We start from the raw sequence: 25987 nt of genomic DNA, 5'->3' as shown, positions 1-25987 counted from the left end.
TAGAGCTGAAATTCAAATATTCAATTAAAGTAAGTAGCGGCCAGATAATTACTAAACTAAAAGCAACCTTTCAAGAAGAGATTTATGATTTTCATGAATGAAATTACTATATTGTAATTATATACTATATTCTGAGTTGGTGTTATGTAACCATTCAATAATCAAATGATTTTCTCATTTATCTGGGTGCATGTGCATGTATGTATTCATATTTATAAATGTTTATAGACTTCTAATAGATACATATGAAAGAAAAAAAACCCTATAAATTTAAAAAATTTATTTGGGACTCACTTGCACAGCCATAAAAACATCTTTGAGGTGCATTGGGTTTTTGTAAGTAAAATTCTTGTTTGATTTTGTGTTATGTTATTATTATCAGGATTGCTACTTACATAAAAAGTCTAAATAGTACATATTAACATAATTTTAAAGAATATTTCAAAAATTATAGCCTTCATTGAAAGGTTCAGAAAATGGCAGTTGCGCTCACTGCCTGTCTTGTGTACTGCCTGAAAGTATTAATATTCATTAAAATAACGTTCACTTTATGGTAGCACCAGGGCTGTAAACAGTCACATTAGATTCTAAAAAACACACGTCCTGAGAAGAAAAGAAATATCTGTCTTTGCAAAGTAATTTGTCGAATTGAAGATTATTGTTTTTCATCATGGTGACCCTGACCTTGCTGGCTGGGTGCATATTCAGATTAAGATGAATGCAGTTATTCCTTGGCTGAGGTCTGCCTCTCTCAGGGCACACCCTTGCTAATGACATGATTGATAGGCAGTCCCAAATCCAGAAAGGAAGTCATTAATCATAGCGCTGCCTGAATCCAATCATCTGCTTCACCTGAGCAGTAACTGCAGTAAAGGATACAATTTGGGTGCTGGCACTGATACATTCCTTTGTCAGAGATCCTTAGCTTTTTCAATGTTAGTTGCTAAGAATTTTGACAAGAAATTCAGGTTGTATCATATGTGGCATCAAATATCAGCCTTAAGTGTGCTTTTATTTAAAGATCAATTTATTCTAAGCTTTTCTGTAAAGTACACCATAATAACGTAGTATCACTTACTTACATTCAGCAAAGAACAAAATTATAGTTTATATTTCGAAACCATTTGCTCTGTAGGACATTCTGAAACTGCATGTGGAAGCAATATCAGCAATGTCCAGCAGCTGTGCAGCATTTCAGAGAGCCTGTAGGTCAAACAGCAACTTTCAGAAGGACTGATATTGTAACCGTGGCACACTTTCAACAGTAAACTGCAACCACAGTGTTTTTGTTTTCAGATTTTTTTTTTTTTTTTTGGGAGGGGGGGTTATGTTTTGGAATTTTTTTACTTCTAAACTAATACTATATTGGGTTCTTTTTTTAAATTAATTGAGAATGCATCTTTGGTGTATTTTAAATTAATCCAATAGTGTCTGTAGAAATGACAGTATATTCTGGTTAATTTTTGGAGTTCTTGACACATACTTGTCAAATACCTGTGTTACAAATGATAAGCTGAATCCGTGAATTAAAAATATTAGTAACAAAATTTATTGACACGAACCAAAAATCAAGAATTTTAGAAATAAAAAAAGCCCGATGAAACCAAAACCAAGGCTCAGTTCCGATCCCAGGAATTGGCACTGGGTGAACTGCAGATCCTGCCCCCTGTGACACAGAATCCCCCTTTGGTTCACAAATTCGGAGAGTGCAGGGTCCATTTTTATACAGTTCCCGGGCTTGTGCAACCGATTACTTCATTGGTTCTTTTGTGTGTATGGTTTTGGATTCATATTCATCTGGTTTCTTCTCTGGATGTGATTTTGGTGAATAGTTTTTCTGGGGAGACATAAACCTATGTCTGGGTTTACTGGAACCAGGTATTGAGATGTATGTCCTTGATGAGATTGGGATGATGGATATGGGGTGCTGAGCACTTGGCCATGGCCGATGATGGCGGTGCTCAACTCCATCACCCATGGGTGGTGCCTTCCCTTCTTTCAGTGATGGGTGATTCTCTGCTATTCGGACGAGGAATGTCTTCCCAGAACCCTGCATTCCTTAGGCTTAAAACATTATACAGTAACACACAAACTAACTCTATAAAGGTATATAAAGTATCATAAAAAGAAAACACGAATTAATCCTACAATATCTATCATAACTGTATTGCAGCTCTAGTATTTGAGGAAAATTTTAGTACTTTTTTGTTCTTAGATTTTATCAGTAGAAACAATAAGATAGTAACTTGTGTTTGTGTGCAGTCTCACAATGATCAGGGATTTGAATGCACAGTTGTGGAGGCATTTGGGAATGTAACCTTCAGATTTTTGTTGGTAGAACTTTCACACAAATACAAAAAAGGCAAGGAATGTTATAGGGCTAAAAATGCAACAAGTGGCAAATAGTACCTTTTAAATGGTTAACAACATACCAGTGGGAAAAAACGACTTCAATTTAAAACTCCTAACCTATACTTAGAGTAATGGCTACCTTTCTGACATGTTAATTAGGCTTTAATTTGTGCTGTGACAAGCAAAGAAAAATGCACAAGAGATGGAAAGTAAATGCCATTTCTAGTAGCAAAGATACTTCTCTAACTGAAATGAAAATATTTGCTACTTCTATATCCTTAGAGTAAAGAGTGTTTTATGTGTTCATCTTTCCAGTTAAGGTGATTAAAATTAGTATAATAATGTCATTTAACAGGTAGCATATGAGAGATATACATACAACAACATTTGTGTAAGACAGCCATTTCTAGTTTTTTTTTGAATGTGTAGTTCTAGCTGAGTATTAATATTTTACTTTTTAGAAATTTAACTTGGAACTGTATCTTTTCTATATTCTAGTGCCTCAATCACAGTTAAAGGTGCAACGTTAGAGGAAGGAGGTATTTCACTTGGATTCACTGAGCATAATATAAACATGATGGTCCTGGATATCTGCCACAAACCAGGTGGTAGCAAGTACCTGAAGGAAATTTATCACATCATCAGGCTCAATGAGGTAGGGAAACAGCCTTTCCACAGAGCAATTAGGTGTGTATTGGCCTGGGGCAACATCTGCTGGCAGCTAAGGGTTAGTCAAGGAGGTGATAATAGTTCTTAAAGTCAATCTAGAATCCTATAGTGTATGTTAATAGAATTGATTCAGTTTAGGTTTTTGTGCATTTGTACAGAAAAGATTACTTTATAGGAAACACTGTAGATTTTATTTAGGTACTTAGACAGTAGTACGGCTCATTAATTTACCTCAGTTTCATATTGTAGACCATAGATACATTTTAGGAGTCAGAGCCCAGTAAAAAAAGAAATTAAAAATATCAACGAAGGCTGTAGAAGAATTGACTGTTGCAAAAGGTAGAATTACATGTGGTTAATTAACTCTCTTGATTTAAACAAACAAGCAGCTCCTGTGGCTGTACTGAGGAAATAAATGCATCCACATGAAATCGTACTCATTTTAGACAATTGTTCGCCTAAAGTGCTTTTAAAATTACAAAAGAAACAAATTCAGATTTAGTTGCTGCATATGGAATTTTCGCAATGTAAAAGAATTATCACATTATTTCTATTGCTGTTCTAAATTGCCCCAAGTTACCAAAAGCATTCTGATTTTATTCACTGAGATAAACGTAGGTTGTTTAAATAATACAGTAACACAGATCCACACAACTTAATTTAGAAGATTCTGGTTTTAATGTTCATTACTAAATTCCTTGTATGCAGAAGCAGGTGCTGTTAAGATTCTTCCAAGTGTACAGAAATGTTTATACTAAAATACAAATGCAAATATAGGCAGAGGCCAAGATTTTTCTTCTGAAAAACCTGGTGGCAGAAAACCCTGACTAGACAGCTATGTCTGTAGGAAGGCCACAGAATGCACCTTGGTACTGACATTGCTTCTGAAAATCAGATCCAACTGTTTAGTCACTAAGTACAGGCTTAAAAACAATCTTTATGAATCTGCCTTTGGAAGCATTAGAGGCAATGTAATATATGTAGAGATGGCAACCTAACATTAGTAAGTACATAATCTTTTCAAGTTTCAATTTCCTGAAAAATTATTTCGTTTAGGAAATGAAGTAACAATTATTACTTGTAATAGATGTACTGTATAAAATTCGTGTATTAAAATTGTATGTGGAAAATTATACATTGGAATTTAAAAACCTGGATTCTTGGAGACAGTCCGAGGGCGTCTCCAAGAATTCCAAAGGTTTTTTTAGCTTGGAGGTGCCACCATGACGTTTGCAACATAACAGAAGAGAATGTGAAAATGGCTCATTAATCACGGGCAGGCCACATCTTCGAAGCCACTCAAGGATCTGATAATGATCTCGAGGGAAACTAGCAGATGATTTCATCCAAGTGCCCCAACAGAAAATTCAGAGACTCTTTTTTGGACTTTTCTTCAGGAAACCCTTTCAAAAACATCCCTTGGGGGATGAAGGACATTTTGGCAGTTGTGCTATTTGCATGCTGTCATGTTTTGGGCGAATTCGTGTTCTTTGCGGCAGTTGTCTTTTTCCTTACGGCAGAAAAATGGTATAAAGCTCCTACCCTGAGATTCTGAATTCGTGCTGAGAGCACCATTGTTGCTGCTGGGTGGTCCACCCAACATTCGATCAATGTTGTCCTGATTTATCGTGGCGTTTTTGAAATTAATTTTTTGAAAATTGCTAAATAAATTTTTGGATTTTGAATTGGCTTGTGATAATTTATAACATTTCTGTAATAAACAAAACCTTTTCACCTGGACCACATTCAAGATTATTCTTAGACATAAAGGAGTGAGGAAAAGACCACCAAAAATAGCATATAGTCAAGTTGTTAGGACAGTTACCTAGGGGACAGTATATGCAGGCTCAAATCTTTATACTTCCTGGTTTATACCAGGGAATTGAATTTGCATGTCCCACATCTGAACTAATTCCCCAAGCCTACATAGCATTAGCTATCAGCATGGAACTCCTTCTTTTCCCCTGATGGAGTTGTTTTGCCTTTTAGAAATAGTGGTAAAGATGCATTCTGTGATTTTTAGGGTCAAAAATAGAATCATACTCCAGCTGAAGAAATAGAATGCGCATGCTGGGTTTTGGAGACCCTGTTCTAAGATCTGACTCCTGTGAGTATTCAGTTATTTATACAAAGTGGAACAGCTCCAATAGGAGGTATGAGGCTAAGAGAATTATGTGGAAGAGGGACTTCAGCCTGACTTTCCACATCCCAGGTGTCTCTCCTTGAATTTCTGGAGCTAGTAAGACCTTTTTTAAAAACAGAACAATTCTCATTGAAAAAAACTGTATTGTCTTAAAAAAGAAAGAAGAGACATCCTGACCAGCTTGAGTTACAGAAGGATTTTATTGTATTATTTTCAATTGCCTTTGAAACCATTACAAAATATTTTGATGCTTAGCATGGTATTATGATAATGCACTTTTCGACATTATTTTTCAAAACCTAAATTATTTTTTATGTGCCTGCTTACCAAGAAATAGATTTGACTGTCTATTCAAAGGTCCATTCTTTTGTTTAAAGATTCCTTGGAATGTCAAGCAATTGTGTTCTTAAAATTAGTTTAGAGATCTTTATGCTACCCTGCTTAGCAATCAAACAAACAAAATGATGAGACAGAAAATTGTTGTTCTCAGTAATATTCCTTAGAAAAGGAGGTGAAATAGATTCTTGGAAGCTGGATTTGAAAACAGAGATATGATTTTATAAACATTTTTAATAGGTACTGTAGTACTCAAAACAGCTTAAAGCCCTTTATGTGTTTGCCAAAAATAATAATATTTTTTAAAATAATTTTTAATAATGACAACTAAAGAGATGACTCTTCTGAGCAGTCAGGTTCAATAATATTCTGTATACTTGGTTTGATGTTCAGTCAGTGTAGTTAGGGTATTGTTCTCAGGTTTAGAGATGTGGTTTCATATTTTCACATTTTTGAAACATTACCCTTTCAGAGCCTACAATATTTACTGTACTAAAGGAGATATTAATGTAATATATTTACCATTGTTGAATAAGTCTCTTCATCAAAACCAAAACCACAGAATTTTATTAAAGACAGAAAAATGCCTTTAGTGAGGGCAGCTGTATACCACTTAAATTTTTGAACCCTGGCGAGCAGGTGTTACCAAAATTGGTCAAAATCTCCTTCCTAACACCCCTGTAGAATTAAGAAGCAGGCATTCTTTATTACAGTGCCAGATGCCACAGGGATATCTCCAACAAAATTGTGCGTGTCAAGTACAGAAAAGCTCCTGCTCTATGTACTGTGTTTTACATACATATTCACTGATTTTCCCAGAACGAACATACATATAATAATTATTTCCTGGAGACCCATAACATGTTCCCCCCTCCCTTTGCACATGTGTTCATCTGTTCTGGGGGTCTCTCTGGTGGTCTCAGACCCCAAAGCTACCCATTCAGTGAACTGATGTTACTTTTCAAAAAGGGAGGTGAGATGGCATACCCAGGCTGGTTCATTATTTTGTTAATGTTTAACATGATCCTACAGAATACGTATTGTGCCCTTCTGTAGACTACTGGTTTTGCAAAATAAGCTGAGCAAATAGTTCTTCATCTGGCAACACATGGACAGCTATTTCCAGTACAGCTTCTGAAAAAGCAACACAATCTGCTTCTGCTGGCTCTGTTACATCCATAGGGCTGGGTTGCTTTATTCTACATATTTTGTAAAAACGTGCACATGGAAGGCAGTACATTTATAAAAAGTTGGTAGAAGTACAGAAATATCTTTTAAATAACCTCCATCATGGTGGCTCTGAGATCTTGATTATGGCATAAAGTAATGAATGAATAAATGGAGAAATAAAAATCCAGATTTTTTTGAAAAGCGAAGTAAAAATAGCTAAAAGAGGGTATGTTTTCACAGTTGCTTTGTGATGTTGTTTTAAGAAGAAAAACAGCTTAATTTGTTTTTCTTCTTTCGGTTGGTTGGGGTCTTTTTCCATACACTAAGACAATTTTGTGATTCTTTTAGTCAGACATGATATTTGACTGCAGCCAGCAGGGAGATGGCCCTTCTCTTTCTCTTGCCCATGTTCTTTTCCACTCCTATGCCCCCCACTTTGTACCAGTACTAGAAACCATGTGGCTTGTTTATCTGGATGAAACCTTTTTTTTCCTTGGCTGATTTCACAAGGTATGCTAGTGCCAACACAAGGGAGAAACAGCTACAGTCTGTGTGGCCTGTAAGTGAACTTGTACCTTTCAGATCAGGCCATAGTTGGGTAAGTTTAAACAGATGACAAAATTCTTCTTTTAGAAAGCCCTACTGAGAGGCACAGGATGCCTTAGTAGGTAGTCTGCATGTTATTCCATCTCAGTAGTACTGCAAATAAGAGGAGCATTTGCATCCATCCATCCTAGTGACTCACCCTGAGTACTTGCTCCATGTTATGGATTTCATTTTAATAACAATAAACTGTTTAATCACAGTAGTCCTTCCAGCAAATGGATGTGTAAATGTTTCTTTATCTAGTTCTTCATAAAATGGTTCCATTTAATCAAAACACTTTATTGGCCTGCAATGATGATTTATTTATGTAGTAGTCCTAGAAGTGAAAACAGAAAAGATTGTATCCAAAATAATCATGCATCTGTTATGGTATAGTTTCTAAAATTGCAATACAAATCGTACTACTTCTAGTCCTTGAATGCTTAAGCAGCTAAAAATAGCTTTGAAGAGTGGGAGAATATTTATTTCCTGTGTTTAAATAACATGTTCTACATGTTAATCAAAGAATTGATTTATAGTTGTATAGTAATTGTTGACTGTTTTCCAAAAACTTTAATTCAAAAGACATGAAAAACATTTGTTGTTCACTTCAACATATACCTAGCATATATATATATTAAATGAGAACTTATACACATAATTTGACAACAAGTTCAAAACAATAGTTTAGATCATTCTATTTTGCCTAAGTTGGGTTTTTCAAGGTTATTTCTTGTTTACATTCATTGTAAAATGGTGATATTCTTTAAAAGGTTTATATTTTTTAAGAGATGGTTAATTCCCCACTGTATTAAAAGGAACTTCTACCAAGCATTCTGTAAACTTATGCTTGAAATGTGGGCAAATTTCACTTTAAAAGCTAGGTGGCCTGTACTATTCTGTGGTTGCTTTTTCTTCCAAAAGGAATATTTGAAAGAGCAGCTGTCTTGCGAGAATTCTTCTGAAGATGGTGTTACCTCAAGTCAATGCCTACCTTTGACACTGAAGGGCAGAGAAGAGCAGCCTGTCTTCAACCCTTTCCAGGTGTACAGACAATCTTGTATGAAAGTATTCAATCAGGTTTGTGCAAATCTGAAACCTTGGTTATAGTACAGTTTTTACTTGTTGGTCTTATTATGGTCATGGTAATGACAAACACTGAATGTATGAAAATGGAATTATTTATGTGTGTTCACATTTGTTGAAGCAGAAAGGAATATTATTTCTTGGGAGTCTAATGAGAGTAGCCTCTACAATATCATGATGTTCACAAAGCCATTACAATAATTTTATCTTAATTGTTGCATGTAAGAGCAATTTGTATTTACATACACTTTCTGTGTTCAGTATACTGAGGGAAAGCCCATCATAGCAATGACATTCATTTCATCTGTGTAATGGTACAGGGTTAGTCTTAGTCCTTTGAAAAATCATGTCAGAACTCTAAGTTCACATTTAGAATCTTCTTCATGGGTCTTTCACAGGTATGTTGAACAGTTAAGTAAAGAATGCTTTAGAAATACAAAGATTTTACAGAATAGTGAGACTAAACAGGGGTAAAACACACAAAAAACAAAAACAAAAACAAAAACCAAACAAAAACTAAAACAAAACAAAAAACAAAAACAAACAGACAAACACCGCCCCCCCCCTCCCCCCAGAAAAGAAAATAAAAGAATCCATTTATCTGTTTTTCTTTAACTCATTCTTGTAATATGAAATCTCCGCTGGAGCATCCCATGACCAATTAATTACACAAAATACTAAATAGTTTCTGATTCCACTTTGATACTTAAAACATTTTACGCCAATCTTTCTCATATATTCTTAATATATCATCAATGATTTTGATTCCAGCATTCATTCAAATATTTGAAAATGTGGTGTAACAGTGACACAAAATTCACTTTACAGACTTGTGTGGAAATGCATCTTTTTTTCAGTGCAGCCCTTCTTATACGCACTATAATCTCCTAGCCCAGTTTTGACTATTTTGGTCTATTTCATCAGTTATATTGCTTTAAAATATGTATTTATTTTCTTACTTGTTTAATGAATACTTAATCATTGTCATGTTGCAGTAAAAGTGTTAATATCCTGAAAAAGGAGACAAATACTGATTCCGCAAGGCTTCTCAAGGCTTCTCACTCCAGAGAGACATGCTTTATAGAATCTTTGGATCAACATAATCATAAAATAGCTTCATTTGGAAGAGACCTTCCAATCAAGAATCACAGAACCACAGAATGGGCGAGATTGGAAGGGGCCACTGTGGGTCATCTGGTCCAACCGCCCTGCTCAAGCAGGGTCATCCCAGAGCACATGGGCAGAGAATTGTGTCCAGATGGTTCTTGAGTGTCTCCAGTGAGGGAGACTCAACAGCCTTGCTGGGGAGTCTGTTCTGGTGCTTGGTCACCCAGGCAGTAAAGAGGTTCTTCCTCATATTCAGCCCAGAAAGCCAAGTGTATCAGGGGCTGCATCAAAAGGAGCGTGACCAGCAAGTCCGGGGAGTTGATTCTGCTCCTCTGCTCCATTCTGGTGAGACCTCACCTGCAGAGGTGGGTCCAGCTCTGGGATCCCTGGCACAGGAAGGACATGGACCTGTTGGAGCCAGTCCAGAGAAGGGACACCAAAATCACTAGAGAGATAGAGCACTTCTCCTATGAAGAAAGGCCAAAAAAATTGCAATTGTTCGGCTTGGAAAAGAGATGGCTTTGAGGTGATCTAATTGCAGTCTTGCAGTACTTGATGGAAGCTTACAAGAAAGATGGAGAAGTAAAGCGGCATTCAGAGCTGCAACCGCTAGCTCAGTTCCAAACACGCATTAATTGGTACAACTCTAGTACATTCTTGCTGTGTGAGTCCTGGCCCTCAGGTAGAAATGTGGCTTTGGCGTGGAAGAAAAGCAGACTCTCATGTGGGTGACAAGATAGGTTTATTGCTGCCAGCTGGCCACGTGAAAAGTGTCTCCTCTGGGCTCTCCTTCACCTTAAGTACCGGGGGTGTGGAAAGGGGCAGGGATTAGCCCAGGACCAATACCAGGTGGGGTGGGAGTTACCAAGACAGAAAGACAATACACAGGGCATCTGATACATAATACAGGGCAGAGAAGTCATAGGCTCTACCAATCACCCCAGCCCCTCACCAGAGTCTGGGCAGGGTTGCAGGGAGATGGAGAGGACCCACAACTAGGGAAAAACCAAAGGGGTTAGAACACAGGATAATCTGGAACAAACCATTCTACATAAAATTGCAAATTAATAATTTCACACCGCAACAGAGAAGGACATTTACATGAGCATGTAGTGACAGGACAAAATGGAATGGATTCAAACTGACAGAGAGTAGCTTTAGATTCGATATTAGAAAGAAATTATTTCCTGCAACGGTGGTGAGGCACTGGAGCAGGTTGCCCAGAGAAGTTGTGGTTGTCCCATCCATTTAAAGCGTTCCAGGCCAGGCTGGGCAGACCTCTGAGAAACCTGGTCTAGAGAAAGATGTACCTTACCCATGGCAAGGAGTTGGAACAAGGTGATCTTTCAGGTCCCTTCAAACCCCAGTCATTATATAATTCTCTCCTCTGATTCTATTTCCAAGCTTCAGGATGTTTTTGAATAGTTCAGTTTCCTTTACCATATAATTGCACATTTATTTAGTGTTGTGGGACTGTCCATTTGTTAAACAGTGATTAGTAGAGCTGAGCATCTGGTTTCCAGTGAAAATTATTGCCAGTGGCTGTAGAAGGTGCCTGAGCACTGGCAAGGAACCTTTTCTTATTAATTCTCTTTACACTTTCTTAGTAATTTATTTTTTCTTATTACCCTTGTTTCGCTTTCTTACTCTGTATTTCACCTTTGTTTTTCTATGTTACTTTAACATGCATGGCAAAGATGAAGGTTAGGGAATAAATTAAGTAAGAAGGAAAGTGATAAAATATATATGTAGAAGAGGAGGGATTGCAATGATTCTGCTCTCCCAGAGGAACCAAGTGCTGTCTGTAAGAAGAAAAAGATGCATTCCAAGTTATACTTTACTGTTATTTAGGTTTATTTCCATTGTTTTGACTTGCTTAAACAATTTTTTTTAACTAGTCAGTGCTATTTTAGTGTTATGACAATAACTTTGTACTTATTTCCTCCCAAGAGGATTGAATTATAGTCATTACTTGACCATTGCTGACAATGAAAAGGAATATTATGTAACATATTTACTGTTTTTTAAAAATAAGAATGTTGTGTATGGTCCTTTGTATGCCCACAGATGATGTAGATTGCTTTTATTTATTAAATAAGTAGCATGGAGTTATATTTGTTCATATTGTCTAGACTTAATGCTGTTTATAATACAACATTAAATCACTCTCATTATGATACAGGTTACTTCTTGAATTCCAGCTATACCAAATTTTTCATGACAAAACTTTTTGCTGACACCAGAAAATGCAAATTGCTGTTACATAAAAAGTTACCAACTACTTTGCTCTTCAGACGAAGAGTAAAGCTCTCAGATGAAGTAGTCAATCAGAATGCCATCAACAGTTGGAAGAATATGGTTCAAAAAATTGATTTATCTTCTTATAAGTAGTGGCTATGTCCCTAATTAATTAATTGCTGTTTTATTAGAATAAAAGCCTTCTTCTGTGGACATGATTGATACCATCTTTCTAAGTCCCCATTCGAGACCCCCCTCCTTGGTTAGTATATTGCAGCTGGAGTTTTAATGTACTGATCATGTTAATGCTGATTAATAACTAACTAGCTCCTTGCCATGTATCAACAGTCAGCCATTACTGAATGGAGCTGGGATTGGTCAAGCTTGCTGCCAGGTTATTTGGGACAGAATCAGATGGCCTTCAGGGTGCTGTTGACACACAGGTAATGGGATTTTGGAAATAATCAAATCTTCATTTTGTATTTTTGACTTTGTAATAGTGAATACACAAAGATTTTGCTGGTGAAATTTATAAATCAAATGCTGCATTTCTTTTTAAATACACAGTTTTAAAATGGAGCAACTTTTTTTTGTGTAGTATTTAATCCATACTCAGATGGCTTTCAATTCCTTTGAGGATATTTTTTGTTTTGAGGTGTATAATTTGTTCCTTCTGAGACAGAAGTCTGAGACAGAATTATATGAATATATGTTGATATTGCACTTAAATAATGCTTTGGAAAAAATTGATGACCTTTGCAAACCTCAAGGAAATTTCGGCACAGAATTTAGGCTATGTTTACTCAAGTTGCAAAGTATCTTAAGTTCAGTTGGGGGTATGACAAGTGTAGCTAGAATTAGAAAGTGTTTCCTTAATAGCTTTTAATTAATGAAACTTATTCTCATATTTTATTGCCTTTTCACTTCTAAAATGTTACTGTTTAATTCAGAAACAGCAATTTCCTAAAATCAGAAAAACTTAGATGGAATTTTTTGAGGGGGGCTGTTTTTTGTTTGTTTGTCATTTGTTTTTTGTTAATATTTACCACTTGTGAAAACTGGAAAACTTACATGTTGCAAACTAACCTAAGACACTCCCTTCCTAATTCTGAATTCTCCTGATGATACCTAATAAGATCCTATCAGTCATCTTTTGAACAGGACTGTTCCTCTATCTAGAAACTAGAATGGCAATTTCGAAAGTGTGTGAATTTTCATGTCATAAAAGTTTTCAGGTTTTTATCCCATTTTCTCCATTTATCGCTAGCAGTTAAACGTTTAATTCTTCCTTAATTTCATATGTAAAATACTTGTGCAATCTGTTTTGAGTCTTCCATCTTAATTCAGATGAGATTACTTCTTTCCTTACCCAAATTGTTTTTTTCCAAAAGTTTAGTTCCACAAAAAATCATGCCAGCCAAAATTTCTTATTCAGTTCTCTTCTTGATGTCCTTTGTTACCCATTACCAGACAGAATGTGAAACTTCACCAACATTTTGTGTTAAATATCAGAGACAATACGGTACTTTTTTTTCTTTGATGGTTCTCCTGTTGATTGCTATCTCATGTCCTTCATTAAAAATGAAGTAGATTGTCCTTTTAAAAGAGACTGTCACAGAAACTCTTAGACTAAAACTGGTTCTTGAACTTTGCTTCATGTTATTGTCATCAATATGAGCCAGAGCACTGCTGTGATTTGCAGAGGAAGCATTTTGCGTGGACATTTCATATTCACTGTTCTCTTAAAACACATTTTATTTTTCTTTTGATCTCTTTATAGGTGTTAGAAAGAAATCATGTGTATTGCTCCTCTGTCCTTCTCTGTATTTCACACCCTTGTTGTATCATCTTTTTTTTTTTAAATTTTATAAATTTCCTAATCGTAATCATCTTTCCCAATTAGAAAATGTCTTCATTTATTGTCCTTCTACATGGTAAGGAGATTCTCATCTAGAAGTGACATTATGCAAGTAATTAATAATTAGAACATGGATCTATTATTTCAACCACTCTACAAACCAACAGATTGCTTAGATTCACTGTGATCATAAAGTAGAATAGCTGATCCAGTATCTGCCATAGCAACCAGCATTGTCAACACACTTTGCCTTTGTATGGCTTTATTTTTATCATAGCTAAAGTGTGTCTGCTCATACTTTCCAGCTGAGTAGGGCAATTCTAGCTGTTCTTGTGGCAACTCAAGCAAGGTTTGCAGTATGACTCAGGTGAGCCCTATGTTTAGGTGATTCTTCATGATTCTTCCTAGAACTGGATAAATTTCAGCCTTACTTGTGCTCAAGACCTAATGTTCAAGCTGAATAAGTGCATGATTATTTTGACCTTCTATTTATGGTGGACCTGGTTTCTACTGTTTCCCTCCTGAGATGAGTTAAACAAAACCACAGTCAGTACCTGAACTGTGCAAAACCATCAGTTTATAAAGTGGAGCACCATAATATTTTAATTACTCCTTTCTTTGACACATGCGAAAGCTTTCCCTGAATAGTTATGTCTGTGCAGGCAAAAATATTTTTTCACAGTGATGTTGGAATGATATTTATTTCCTTTCTTTCATATTTCAAGAAAAAAAAAATACTGTCAGTTGCATATGAAGTTAAAAAAGCATAGTCTTTCTTTTGAGGAAAAAAAAATGAAAATGCTTAGAGGATTCATTTGCAAGGCAAATGCTCCCCTAACCTAGTTAATGACTCAGTTAAGTGAGAGGGTGTTATGAGAGCATTGTCCCAGAGCCAGCAAGTGTTAGGCAAATTAATTGGTTGGTGGTTAGGGGAAAGTAAAAGACTTTTAGGACTGGTTAAAAAGGGAATGAATTTTTGTCTACTACTTATTGCTGGCTTCACGTAATGATGGGAATCTAATCCATGCATTTCTATGATCCTCAAAGTAAAAGTGTCCTGGAAATTTTTCAAAATAAAGATGTGATGGTTGTAAGGCCCCAGAATCCTCTCACTGAGTCCCTCACAGGGGCTTACAGAGGTTTTTATATGTACCCTGAGTTAGATGCAAGGGAGAAATACCCACAAGATATTCCTCAAGAGTCAAAACAACAAAAACTTAACTGGCAAACTTGAGAAAATCCGGGAACTTTAGAAAACGTTTAAAGCAACATTGAATCAATATAAAGCATTTGACAAAACATTAATTTAGCAAGGTCTAGGCCCACTCAGTTTAACAAACTTCAACCCATCTGATTTTAATTTACTCCAAAAGAAAAGTATGTGTATATATAGTTTGAGCTGCAAGAATAAAAGTTAAAATGCATTTCTCAATTATACTTGAGACAGTATCTTTTGAAACAGTAATAGGATCATTAACATTCAACTAATTTAAGAACTTCATTTACACAAGTTTTAAAAAATAATCCTGCATACTTACACAGATATGTGCTGCTTTTTCAAGTGTTGGACTCACTGTTTCATCCTTAGCTACTCCAATAACAAATGGGGGTTCCTTTGTTCCTTTAATACATGTAATAAAGCAAGAAGAGCAATTGTTTTTTAATTACCAAAATCTCAACTTTTAATTAGTGTCCTGCTCATAAAGTTACAATTGTTATTGTCTGGCCAAATCAGTGTGTTGAAAATCTGCAAGAAGTACTTAGCAGTAGGCAAAAAGCTGGTGTGTTGTCAACACTGAGGCACAATTCCAGAGCACAGTACCATGCATTATCCTTCTTGTTTATGTGCTCTTCTTTATATATAAGTTAAATTTATGACCATTTGTTTTCAGAGGAATATCTTGGCAAGTGGTACATGGTTAGAAGATGTTATTATTTTCTGGGCGTTGAGATGTGACCTGCCTTCTGCAGTTGTACAGGACTTTCAGGTGCACAGAATACATTACAATAAAGTAAAGATATTCCTGTCACTATAAAGAGGAGGAAAAAAGGCATTTTTATAATATATGAAACCATTATCCAATATTGCAGTAATGTGCAGTTCTGAGGAGGAATGACTGTGATTCCCTCCTCTGCACATAGGGAAGTTTCGCAAAGCACTGGTGTCTGTGCAGGGACAAGTAGTGATTTAGTTGGAGTGATGTAGGTCCTACTACAGGAACACACTGGGAGCTGTAGGAACAGACAGAGAAGAACTCGTGACTGGCCCATCCAACAACAGTCAGGACCTTCTGAACAGAAAACTTAACAACTTAATAACAGAGGGGAATGGGAATGTGCTGTGGTACTTATAGTACATATGGTACTATGATAAAAACCATAAGTGCATCAGGTGAGAAACAGTAACAAGTTTGAAAAACTATAGAAATTAAAACTAGTATTTGTTCAAGTGAATAAGAAATGCTATAAAAATGGCTAGACTAAAAATTAGAATATGATTTTCAACAGTGTAGCTCAAGAAGAACTTTACAGAAAATGTTTATACAGTGATATGAGCTTAAAAACTATTTAAAACTATTAAGTTGGAACAGGATAGAACAAGTATCTAGTCAGCATTTGGTTGTATGTTGTTTTGATAGATATTCTGAACTGCCCAGCAGCCTCTGAAAGTAGAGAACATGGAGATGTTTATATATTGGCTTTAAAGAAACTGTAAAAAATTAGTAAGTTTGTTTTTTACTAAAACTGGATAAAATGTGTAGGCTTTCTAGTAGGCTTTGTTGCTACAGCTACACATCATTAATGATGGTCGGTGAAGAGCTAGGGTGCCAATAATACTGCAGTAATCATCACCTGCTTGAGGTTACTATAATTGATGCCCTTATAATGCATATTAGAATATTTGCTGCAAAGTATATAAAAACTCTCAGATCCCTTGGACTACAGATTTTTTTATAACATAGTCCAGACTGCATTATTTCTGATGAACTACTGGTCTGTTTACAAGTGGGTCAGCTTTTTGGGCAGGTAAAAACTGTCATTAGAAGCAGAGTGCTGTCCTAGGATTGAGAAAATCTTGTACCTTTTAATAAAGAGACCTAGTGTCTCTTTATTAAAATCCTTTCAACTGTACTGCCTTTGGCAAATTCATTTGTTAATATAGTTGTGGCATTTGTTCCCTATATTAGAGCTAGGTGATAAAATTATGTATTTTGACTTTGATTAAGCTTAATAAAACTGAAGTAAGAAAATCTTTAGAATTTTGAATGATTGCAGGGCAAAATTTGCATAGCTCTTGTATATTCTAGTAAATACACAGACACCATCTGTTGACAATGATAGCCATATGGTGAACTATTTATAGAAAATGTTTCTATTCATTGTGTTGATTATCCCGATATCCAGAAAATGCACTTTTAAAATCTAGTTTATCAGTGTGTGGAAAAATTTATTATGTGGTTTTGAAACTCAAAAGAATGCCAGCAAACTGCATGTGTTTTGTTTTCTGTCAAAGATTTTTTATAAAACTTTACAAAAGCTTAAATCTGAGAAATAAGTGAAGAAAACCTCCAGGGTATTAAAAGGTAGGAAGTTCTCTAACAATTTTCTCTGTGGAAGAAACAAATGATGGAAGAGCAGTTACTGACATGATGCCAAGACGGAAAGCTTATCTGTGTGGCAGAGGACACCAGTCTTACATCTAATGTACTTTCAGATACGTTAATCTGTCTTCTAAACTGCAGATTCTTTCAGACCTTTTGCATCCAAATTTGTTGCATATTGGAAATTCATATTGTTGCTACAGCTACAAGTCAACTATTAATGATGTTTGGTGAAGAGCTAGGATGCCATTAATATTGCAGTAATCATCACCTGCTTGGTGTTACTATAAATAATGCCCTTATAATGCATATGAGAACAGGCCTTCTAAAATGTATGGGAGGTTATGAAAGGTAATGTCTCTTTGTTCCTGTATCAAAAGAAGCAGGTGAAAGGTATTAATCCATTATTGTACATCTTTTGGTTAATCACAAAGTCAGGTTTAGACCCTAGTGTAGGATGTACCAGAAAAAGCCAATGGGATATTGTGGAAAATCTCACTTTGACCTTTCTGGGAAAGCAAGGATCCTGTTTCATAAATGAGTTGATCAATAACAAGGTATATGTCACATCTGTCACCATAAGGATTATCCTTCTTCTGCATGTCCTCTTCTGACATAGCTAATCAAACCATACTGTGACCCTAAAAAATCTGTCAGAAATAGGCTTAGTTCCCTGCCTGGCACTTTTCAATCATTGGTGGCAGAACATACATCAGTAAGCAAAAGGGAACAGTATTACACACTGTTTGACTGCCACTCAAGCCCCTATCATGTATACAGTTACAGCATGAATTTCACAAGTAAATGAGGTTAAAGATGAGGCCCCCCATATGCAAACACTTTTCTTATTGTTATCAGTCTCTCTCTTTTGCAGATTATTCATATAAAAAATATTCCCTGGTGACAATCTCCCACAAAAAGTGCTAAAAACATAAGGATTACCAAATCCCATTTAACCTTACTTAATATCAGCTACTTCTTAATACTTTTAAGTCCTTTATGATGAGGTCTTTGCTAGCCTTGCAATACAAAGGTATGTACTTACCAGCTCTTTTAATTAGCAACTATAAAATTGCTTAAATAAAGTTTTGTGTTAATTTGATGCTTTTTTCATTACTCAAACCTGGTTTTTAAAAAAAGTAAAAATAAAATGAACAAAAAGAAGGAAATATTGCTGGTACATCTTTTTGCATTCAAAAGTGAAGTAAGTACAGCATGTTGGCTAGGGCAGAGGCCTGTGACACAAACCTCTTTCTTCTAATAATGTCTCACAGTATCTTCGTTCCCCATTTAAATCAGGTCACATTTGTCCACATTTTTATATCCTTTGGTATGCTTTTGTCTTGGTTTAGGAATGGGACTCCACAATTTAGTGCTCCTGCTGAGACTCTCCAAACCACTGCTTACTCTTCTTTCCCTCTTCCCCCTGCCCTGTGGTGCTATGGAGAGGAGAATTGGAGGCCCAAAACATAAAGATCATGAGTTGAGACAAGAGTAATGTACTGAAAACAGCACTGAAAAAAGAATAAAAGTAGTAATAGCAACAATACTAACTACAGAGGGTACAGGAAAGAGGCAAGTGAGTCACATGGAAGCTCCCTGACAAGAGATAATATCCAACTGCTCCCTCCACCCTGCTACCCTGACCCAGAAGACAGCCCTTTCCCCAATCCTCAGAAAATTACATAAGGTGGTATAGAGTAATCTCCAGGTCTCAGCCATGCCCCCACCTGGCTACTGCAAAATTAACTCTGTCCTGCCCAGAACCAGGACAGCTTTGATAGGAATACTGCTAGGTATATTCAAAATATTGTATTAATAATGAATTTGTGTATTTATTGTAGAATTCATTGGTTCGTTTAAAAGTGTGTATCTTTTCTTCATAACTAGGTGTTTTTGTGTGCTACAAATCATCACTTGGAAGTGTGGCACTTTGGTGTTTTTATCACTATCTAATTAACCTGGTGATTGCTATCCTGTGACGTGGGTGGCTTTTCTTAAAAACAGGAATTTCCTTTAATTTGCAAATAATTTGCCCTCCTTTCAATCTGTCTCAAATCCTGTTCTTCCTGGGGATTCTTAAGTGGAGATACTCGTGTTTGTTTTTCTTATCTGCACTTTTCTGTTTCCTCTTTCAGACCTCTATTGATCCAAGGTTTCATTCTTAATAGATACATATTTATATAGTGATTGTAAGTGTAATTTAAGTGTAATGTGTAATTGTCAAAAGTGTGAATGTGAATTAATGAGTTCAGAGTACTGACTTCCCTGATTGTACACAGTGGCTTAGCTTCTTATCTATAGACTTTCTTGCTAGCCCTGCAAGGGAAGAGGCTGCACGACACAAGCTGACAAGCTAAAAGTCTGGCTTGTCCATCAAGACATTGTTTCTTCCTTTTGCTGCTTTTAGATGAGGGATTTTTCATCAAAGTTTTAGTAATGTAGAGTAATTCAATTTCCATACAGGGATCTCAATTTCTTTGCAAGCTGTAATGAGCTGAGACATGCACATCCCCTGTAAGGCAGAGGGGGAAGTATTATTATCAGAGTTAAACAGATAGAAAATCTGGTCCTGCAAGTCACTTTTAAGGTTTCTTCTACACTGCAAAATCAGTCTATAGCAAAGCAAAGAGTAGAACCTAGCTCTCTTGACTAAATTTTAGATACAAAGTTACCACATAGTAGCTGATCTGTGGTGGCTGTTGCTATGCGCAGTTCCTTTGTGGCAACAAAGGGGAGGTGACTCAGCTGTAGTGAGACCTTAATGCTTATGTAATTTGAATTACCTTATGTTCATTTTAGGAAGTTGCAGTCCCAGTAGTTTTCCTCAGAAGGAGACGGGGAAGACTGTTGCAACCACAAAGCAAGTATTGAGTTGGTGGCCGCACTGCAGATCCCAGATCTTTGGAGCTGTAACTGTTGTCTCTTAGAGCTATGGCCTTCCCAAGTTATTGGCTTCTCACGTGGCTTTCCTGGATGTACTTCTTCTGTCCTGCCAGGCTGACACTGCTTAAGAAAGTCCCACAGACCTTATTGCTTCTTCCCCAAGTCCAGTTGTTAATATCAAACTGACCTCAGAAGTTTTACTATCATGATGCAGATAGAGCAAAGTTGGTCAGTTTTGAATTAACTCCTAATAGGTTTTGTGAAGTGAGTAGTAAGTATAAAATCTACCTATACATTGTGATTTGGGCGTTTGTGGTGCTGACAGATGATTCGACGCAGAAAAACCTTTTGATTGGGATTTTTCTTCCCCTCTTAAATTCTTCCTAGGGTCTAGCAACAAAATTTAGTCTTTGTGAAGAGTGGGAAACCATTGTGCATTCTGCCTATACTGAAGAGGGAATTAAGAATTGTCATTCTAATAGCTGACACTGTAAAATGTCATTGAAGAAAGCTTTTTCATGTTAGTCTTTAGATTGACAGGTTATGACAAAACCTCATTCATGTTGCTTGAATACATCTTTTGTCTAGTTTTACATGCTTTTTGACTTGTCTAGAAAATGACATATAAAGGTTTTCATTAGCCTTAACCAGGTGTGATTTTCTCTATGGAAGATGCCTTGGTAGGACTACAGCTGAAGGCGAGTAAACCACTGAAGCTTAGAAATGCCACAGCCCTTCTTCAGATGGTAGCAAAGAATTGAAAGACTCATTAATCAACAGCCAAGTCACAGATGTGATGGCTTTTCTTCAACAGTCAACGGACTGTGAAAGTCACATCCAACATGCAAAACTGTTAAACAGGGCACATCTATAAACATTCTTAAACTTTTGTCTTTCCACTTTACTTGAAAAACAAAACTTTTTTCATGTTTTCGTTATTGATTTTTTTTAAAAACAAAAATATTTGTTTACTTTCCGAGGAATGCTGTTTAGTTTAGGGGAAAAAAACAAAAAAACCCAAAAAAACCCCACTGACACTGTTTTTATCCTTTGTTCATTTTAACACAACAACATATTCATTTAAATGAAAACACATTTCTGATTGCAATGATTAATGTAAAGAATTTTAATATTATACATTTTTGTGCACAGATAATGTGCACAGAAGTTTTGACAGAAAAAAATGAATACAGGGATTTTCTGCATATAAATGGCAGCACTTCCCCTGCTACAAAAATTATCTGGAACAAAGTTTCAATTATACTGTAGTGCTGCAATATAGACAGGTGTAAAATGTTTAAAGTGAAATTACTTAGAAGATTTTATTAGTTAATCAACCTGCACTGGATTTTTCACCTGCACTGATGAGAAAAAAACCATAATAAGAAGCCAAAGAATGAAATCTCCATACAATTTTTCGACTTCATGCTTCCTTAAACTCTCTGGATCCCCTGGAATGAAGGAGAGTCTAGTCAGAGATCTTATACTTCCCCATCTTTTTTTTTTTTTTTTCCCCTCAGAGTATCTTTAAATTGATACATTCCCTGTGGATAAAAATTAATTTTACTCTGTCAAAGAGCAATGAGTATGAATTTGTTGGAGTTTTTGTATTTGCTAATTCCTTGGTCTCCCTAATTTTCACATTTTTTGAGAAATAAGTGTTCAGTATAATAAAAATTATTCTTTAAAATCTGAGGCAGATGAGAACAGTTTCCTACCATCATCTGGGATGAGTAATTTCTTAATAGCCATAGTCTGATCTTCTGTTTCCCTCTTTAGAACATCTGTCTTACTTTTGATCTTCTTATCCAAAAATTAATTTTAGTTTGCAATCCACATTCTCCACCTTTTTTTTTTTTTTTTTTTTTTTTTTTTTTTTTGCCAGGATTGCCAGTTGCAAAGTTATTTTGCTTTTATTCAGTTAGTGCCTAGTGGCTCGGTAACACCACGGTGCATGCAAAAGACAAGGAAACAATGGTGCTGCATTCATTGCAGCTATAAGGTCTTAGTGGTATATCGAAAGCTATAACTGCTTTGCCTTTACAAGGTTCTGTAAGCAGATATTTGAATATACCTCTCTTTAAGATATATTTGTAACAGAATTTTTCTATTTACTCAAATGTGGTGCTACTGCTTGTTATTGGAGGGCTTGTTAAGGCATATACAGCTATCATGTTGTCATTTTAGAAAGAACTGTTGTTATTTCACTTTAACAAAGTTTTCTGCATTTTAAAGAGATTTCACTATTGGGATCAGGGACAATTTTAGTTTTGTTTCATGTCTGACCATAAATTATTGCCTATATTTTTGATCATTACCTTTCTGTTGTTACTTTAACTCAGTAATTAAACACCTCTGTAAAAAGATCCATCCTCTAAAATAATACAGAAATTATCCTTTAAATTGTACTAATAAAGAGTGTGATAACTGAATTTAAGTACTACCAAACTCTTCCCACAAAATGTTAATGAGATTATATCAGTGAATAAATATACTCAATAAAATAACTAAAATTATTTCTCTTGGGATAATTACATGGGTAATTTAACAGCACATTTGGATAAAACCTGAGAGCATTAATATCATATCGTTAAACGTCTGTAAATGGTATATATAAAATAAAAGGGTTTTTTGTATTTCAAGTGAAAAATAAACCTTTAAAAATACGTAGTACCTCTTCAACAGTAAATTGATTTTTCATTTCTGTCTTATTTTTAATCATTATAAAATTTATATTTAATATTTTATTTAATCAATAAATAATCGTTGCATTATTTATTGTTTCACATGGAGCCACTGTTAGATCATGCAATAGAAGCAGTGGACTTTATAGCCCCTAAGTGAATGATAATTGAGTATTCTTTGCATATCTCAGTGGAAAGTGGTTGTTGCAAAAGAAAATTTGATAGAGTGGTTTCAGAATTTTTAGCATTAAAAATGAATGGTCATTGATTATCTAAACTTCAGTGCCATATTGTCATTATTCAAGATGACCTATGGGATTCATATACTATGAAGTTATGCTCACAGATCATTCTCTGACAACATGCCCAAGCCTCAATATTTGGACACTAACCGATCTGAGTTAACCAGCTTCAGGCTATAGCTTTCTGAGCAAGAAAAATTTAGAGATACTCATCTGACAAAAGTGTGCTGCTTTTTTCTGTTACTTTTTCACCAGGAAAGGTGTGAGTCCAGAATAAGGTTTGTGTGATCAGGCTTTCATAGTGTTTTCGCTATTGGTAAAAATTTTTCTTAGAAAATTAACAGATTCTGAAGTGTTAAAAAGACCATGCTTTAGTTCACAACAATTTAAAGGAGTTGCTCTAATACTTTTAGAAGTATGTGTTATCAGTTTATTTTTTACTTATTTTTATTTATTTCATTGAGGATTCAGCTTCCTTTGCAGAAGAAAAGCTCCTCCTTATACCATGATGTTTTAATTCTTTCATCAATTTGTGATATTTCTTAGTGTGCTTTTTAAAATTTGTTTAGTTTTCTGATTTTAATCTATCGATGCTGTCATATGCTGAATTTTTGTACATGGAGTTTAATGACTGATTAATCTTTTTATTCCGTACTAAAACGTAATCCTGGATCTACTCATTCACATCCTTTGTGAATTGTCTCTCTGAATTCAGTACAATATCTTCAATTCAACATGTTAGGCTAGATTGTTTGGCTGCAGTTTTGTGGGGGGCTACTTAGAATTAACAGTGTTTCTTTGGCCTGTGTTTCTCTGGCCTGTGTTTCTCATGCATTTAGTTACATGTCTGTAATATGCAAAGAATCATGTGCTTCTGCCACAGTGCATGGTCTGTATCTTGTCCATATAAGTACACTGAAAGCACAAGCTACTGAAATTTTAATTAAAATTAGAAAAGTAGCTTTTATGGGGACCCACTAGATATTCTAATAATGCAGAAATTTTTTGTTGTAAAATAAGGCAAAAGTAAACTACACCATTAGACTGTTCACTAAATCTAGTCCATGGCAAGAGCAGTTTTAAGGGATTATTTTTTTCAATTTGATTCACTTGTGATTTATTAGAAATTTTTCTTGGATGTCAGTAATACATGCTACATATCTGTTCATATGGGGACAAACCTATATCCAAACAATTTACTGTGTTACTCATTTTGGAACAATAGTGTGTTTAACTGAATCTTTACCATGATTGCAGCAAAGTAGAATTTAAAGAAGTGATGCTCTATATCTCAAGTAATATACGTTTAATCTTTGGTTACTCTATCATCTATTGTTTTGAAGTAAAAATTGTTAGAACAAGTGAAGTTTAAATGCACTGGTTCCTCCTGCTGGGCTAAGAAATACCAAATTGATGGTTTCACAAATTTGATGTCAGATACTCCTGTAGTTACTGTAATGAAGGAATTAGAATGAGGTTTTCCTACTGCAGTGAAATAGCTAAGGAGGAAGGATAAAGAAAGGAAGATAATTTTTCTGTTACTTATAATACTTTTCTCATAGTTTATTGAAATGATAAATAATAGGACTGAAACATGTATAACAAGCTTTCCTGGGCTAACTGAATTAATTTTGAAAGAGCTGAGTTCTTACAGGGAGCACACACCCTGTGAACTGAGTGTTTTTTTCTTTAATAAAATTTTCTCAGCATCTGATAATGACATAAAAATAATGGTTTTATATCTTCTGGAGGAGATTTGTCAAGTTCTCAGTGGCATCTTGTAATTGTGGAAACTAGAGTATGTTTTAACTCTCCTTGGTTATGCATCCACATCAGGTTCTTCTCATGCTTATTCTTCTCCATAGTTTTAAATGCGTGGGAGAATTTGATCAGTGTTCTTTTTATATTCAAAATAAGTCAGCTTCTGTCTCAAAAGTGTCTTATTGTCATGATGTCACTGTGTCTCAAGATTTGTGACCTTTTGCTCCATATGGACTCACGGTAGACCTTGTGTTTTTGCAAACTAGATTGCTTTTGTTCCCCTGCTAGGGGGTATCAAAGCCTTTTGGACTAGAGTTTTACATGCTGGTAGGTTTGCAAATAAATAAATAAATAAATAGAATAGAATAGAATAGAATAGAGTAGAATAGAATAGAATAGAATAGAACAGAATTAGTATACTAAAAGTACCCAGCAGCAACTGAAAACACCTAAAAAAGAAACAAACCTAAAGTTTATGCATAATAAGGACCGCCAGATGTCGCAAAGACATCGTTGATTAATTGGGTTTTTATCCAAAATGTGGCTCTTATATGAGGAACAGTAGTATTGTGTTGGAGAGTTGCAGAGGCCATAACAGGTCAGTGAAATGTCCTTCAAACATTTGATTTTTACATCTGAGAATAGGCCAAGATGAAAAGATAACCACATATCTGACATTGACATTGCTACCATTTAGACAACCGATGCAATTGCCTTATTCAATGGGCTCAATCAGATCTTTATTACTTTGAAACCTACATAACAGATTTAATTTTGGTGGAGTTTTTTCTAATAAAAAATTAAGGTTCTGAGCACTACCAGATCACAAACTTTTAGGTGTAAATTTATTCTAATATGGATAAAGTCTTATTTTCTCCTTGTTATTTTAAGGTGTCAGAAGCTATTAAAAACATTACCAAGAATACCAAGTAGAATTGAAAGAATTTGAACAGCATGCGTAAATCATAGTAAAACAAGTTGAACTTGGAAATAAGTATTTGATGACGGATTTTTTTATTGACACAGAATAAGCATGATAGTGGATAAAGTGATTTTCCTTATTGAGGGAAAATATAGTGGTTTTAAGCATGTCTTCAGTATGAATGGAAGCCCTGTCAAAAAAAATGAGCAACACATAACATCTTTTAAAAGGTAAATTAACATATCACTTAGTTTATGGATCAAATTTTACAACTGAAAAATGTTGGGTTTATTTCTAATATCATAAACCTTACATTTAAAAGATAATGTTATTACCTTTGTTAGGT

At 35.3% G+C, this 25987-nt stretch overlaps 1 protein-coding gene across 1 annotated transcript in view; it reads left to right on the top strand.

Annotated features, from left to right (window-relative positions):
• The window catches only part of KIAA0825 (KIAA0825 ortholog), a 248846-nt gene that overhangs the window by 123623 nt on the left and 99236 nt on the right, over window positions 1–25987 (top strand). The window contains exons 18-20 of the mRNA XM_066181288.1: window positions 2851–3007; window positions 8180–8335; window positions 12035–12129. Of these exons, the coding sequence (XP_066037385.1) occupies window positions 2851–3007; window positions 8180–8335; window positions 12035–12129 (408 nt within the window). The remainder of the gene's footprint in view (window positions 1–2850; window positions 3008–8179; window positions 8336–12034; window positions 12130–25987) is intronic.

The sequence above is a fragment of the Chamaea fasciata genome, unplaced genomic scaffold (genome assembly GCF_029207755.1).
Source record: "Chamaea fasciata isolate MVZ Bird 193981 ecotype frontalis unplaced genomic scaffold, bChaFas1.0.hap1 SCAF_4, whole genome shotgun sequence".
NCBI classification, from domain to species: domain Eukaryota; kingdom Metazoa; phylum Chordata; class Aves; order Passeriformes; family Sylviidae; genus Chamaea; species Chamaea fasciata.
Note: the sequence above shows the minus strand (reverse complement) of the source record. Positions and strands in the feature narration are given on the sequence as shown.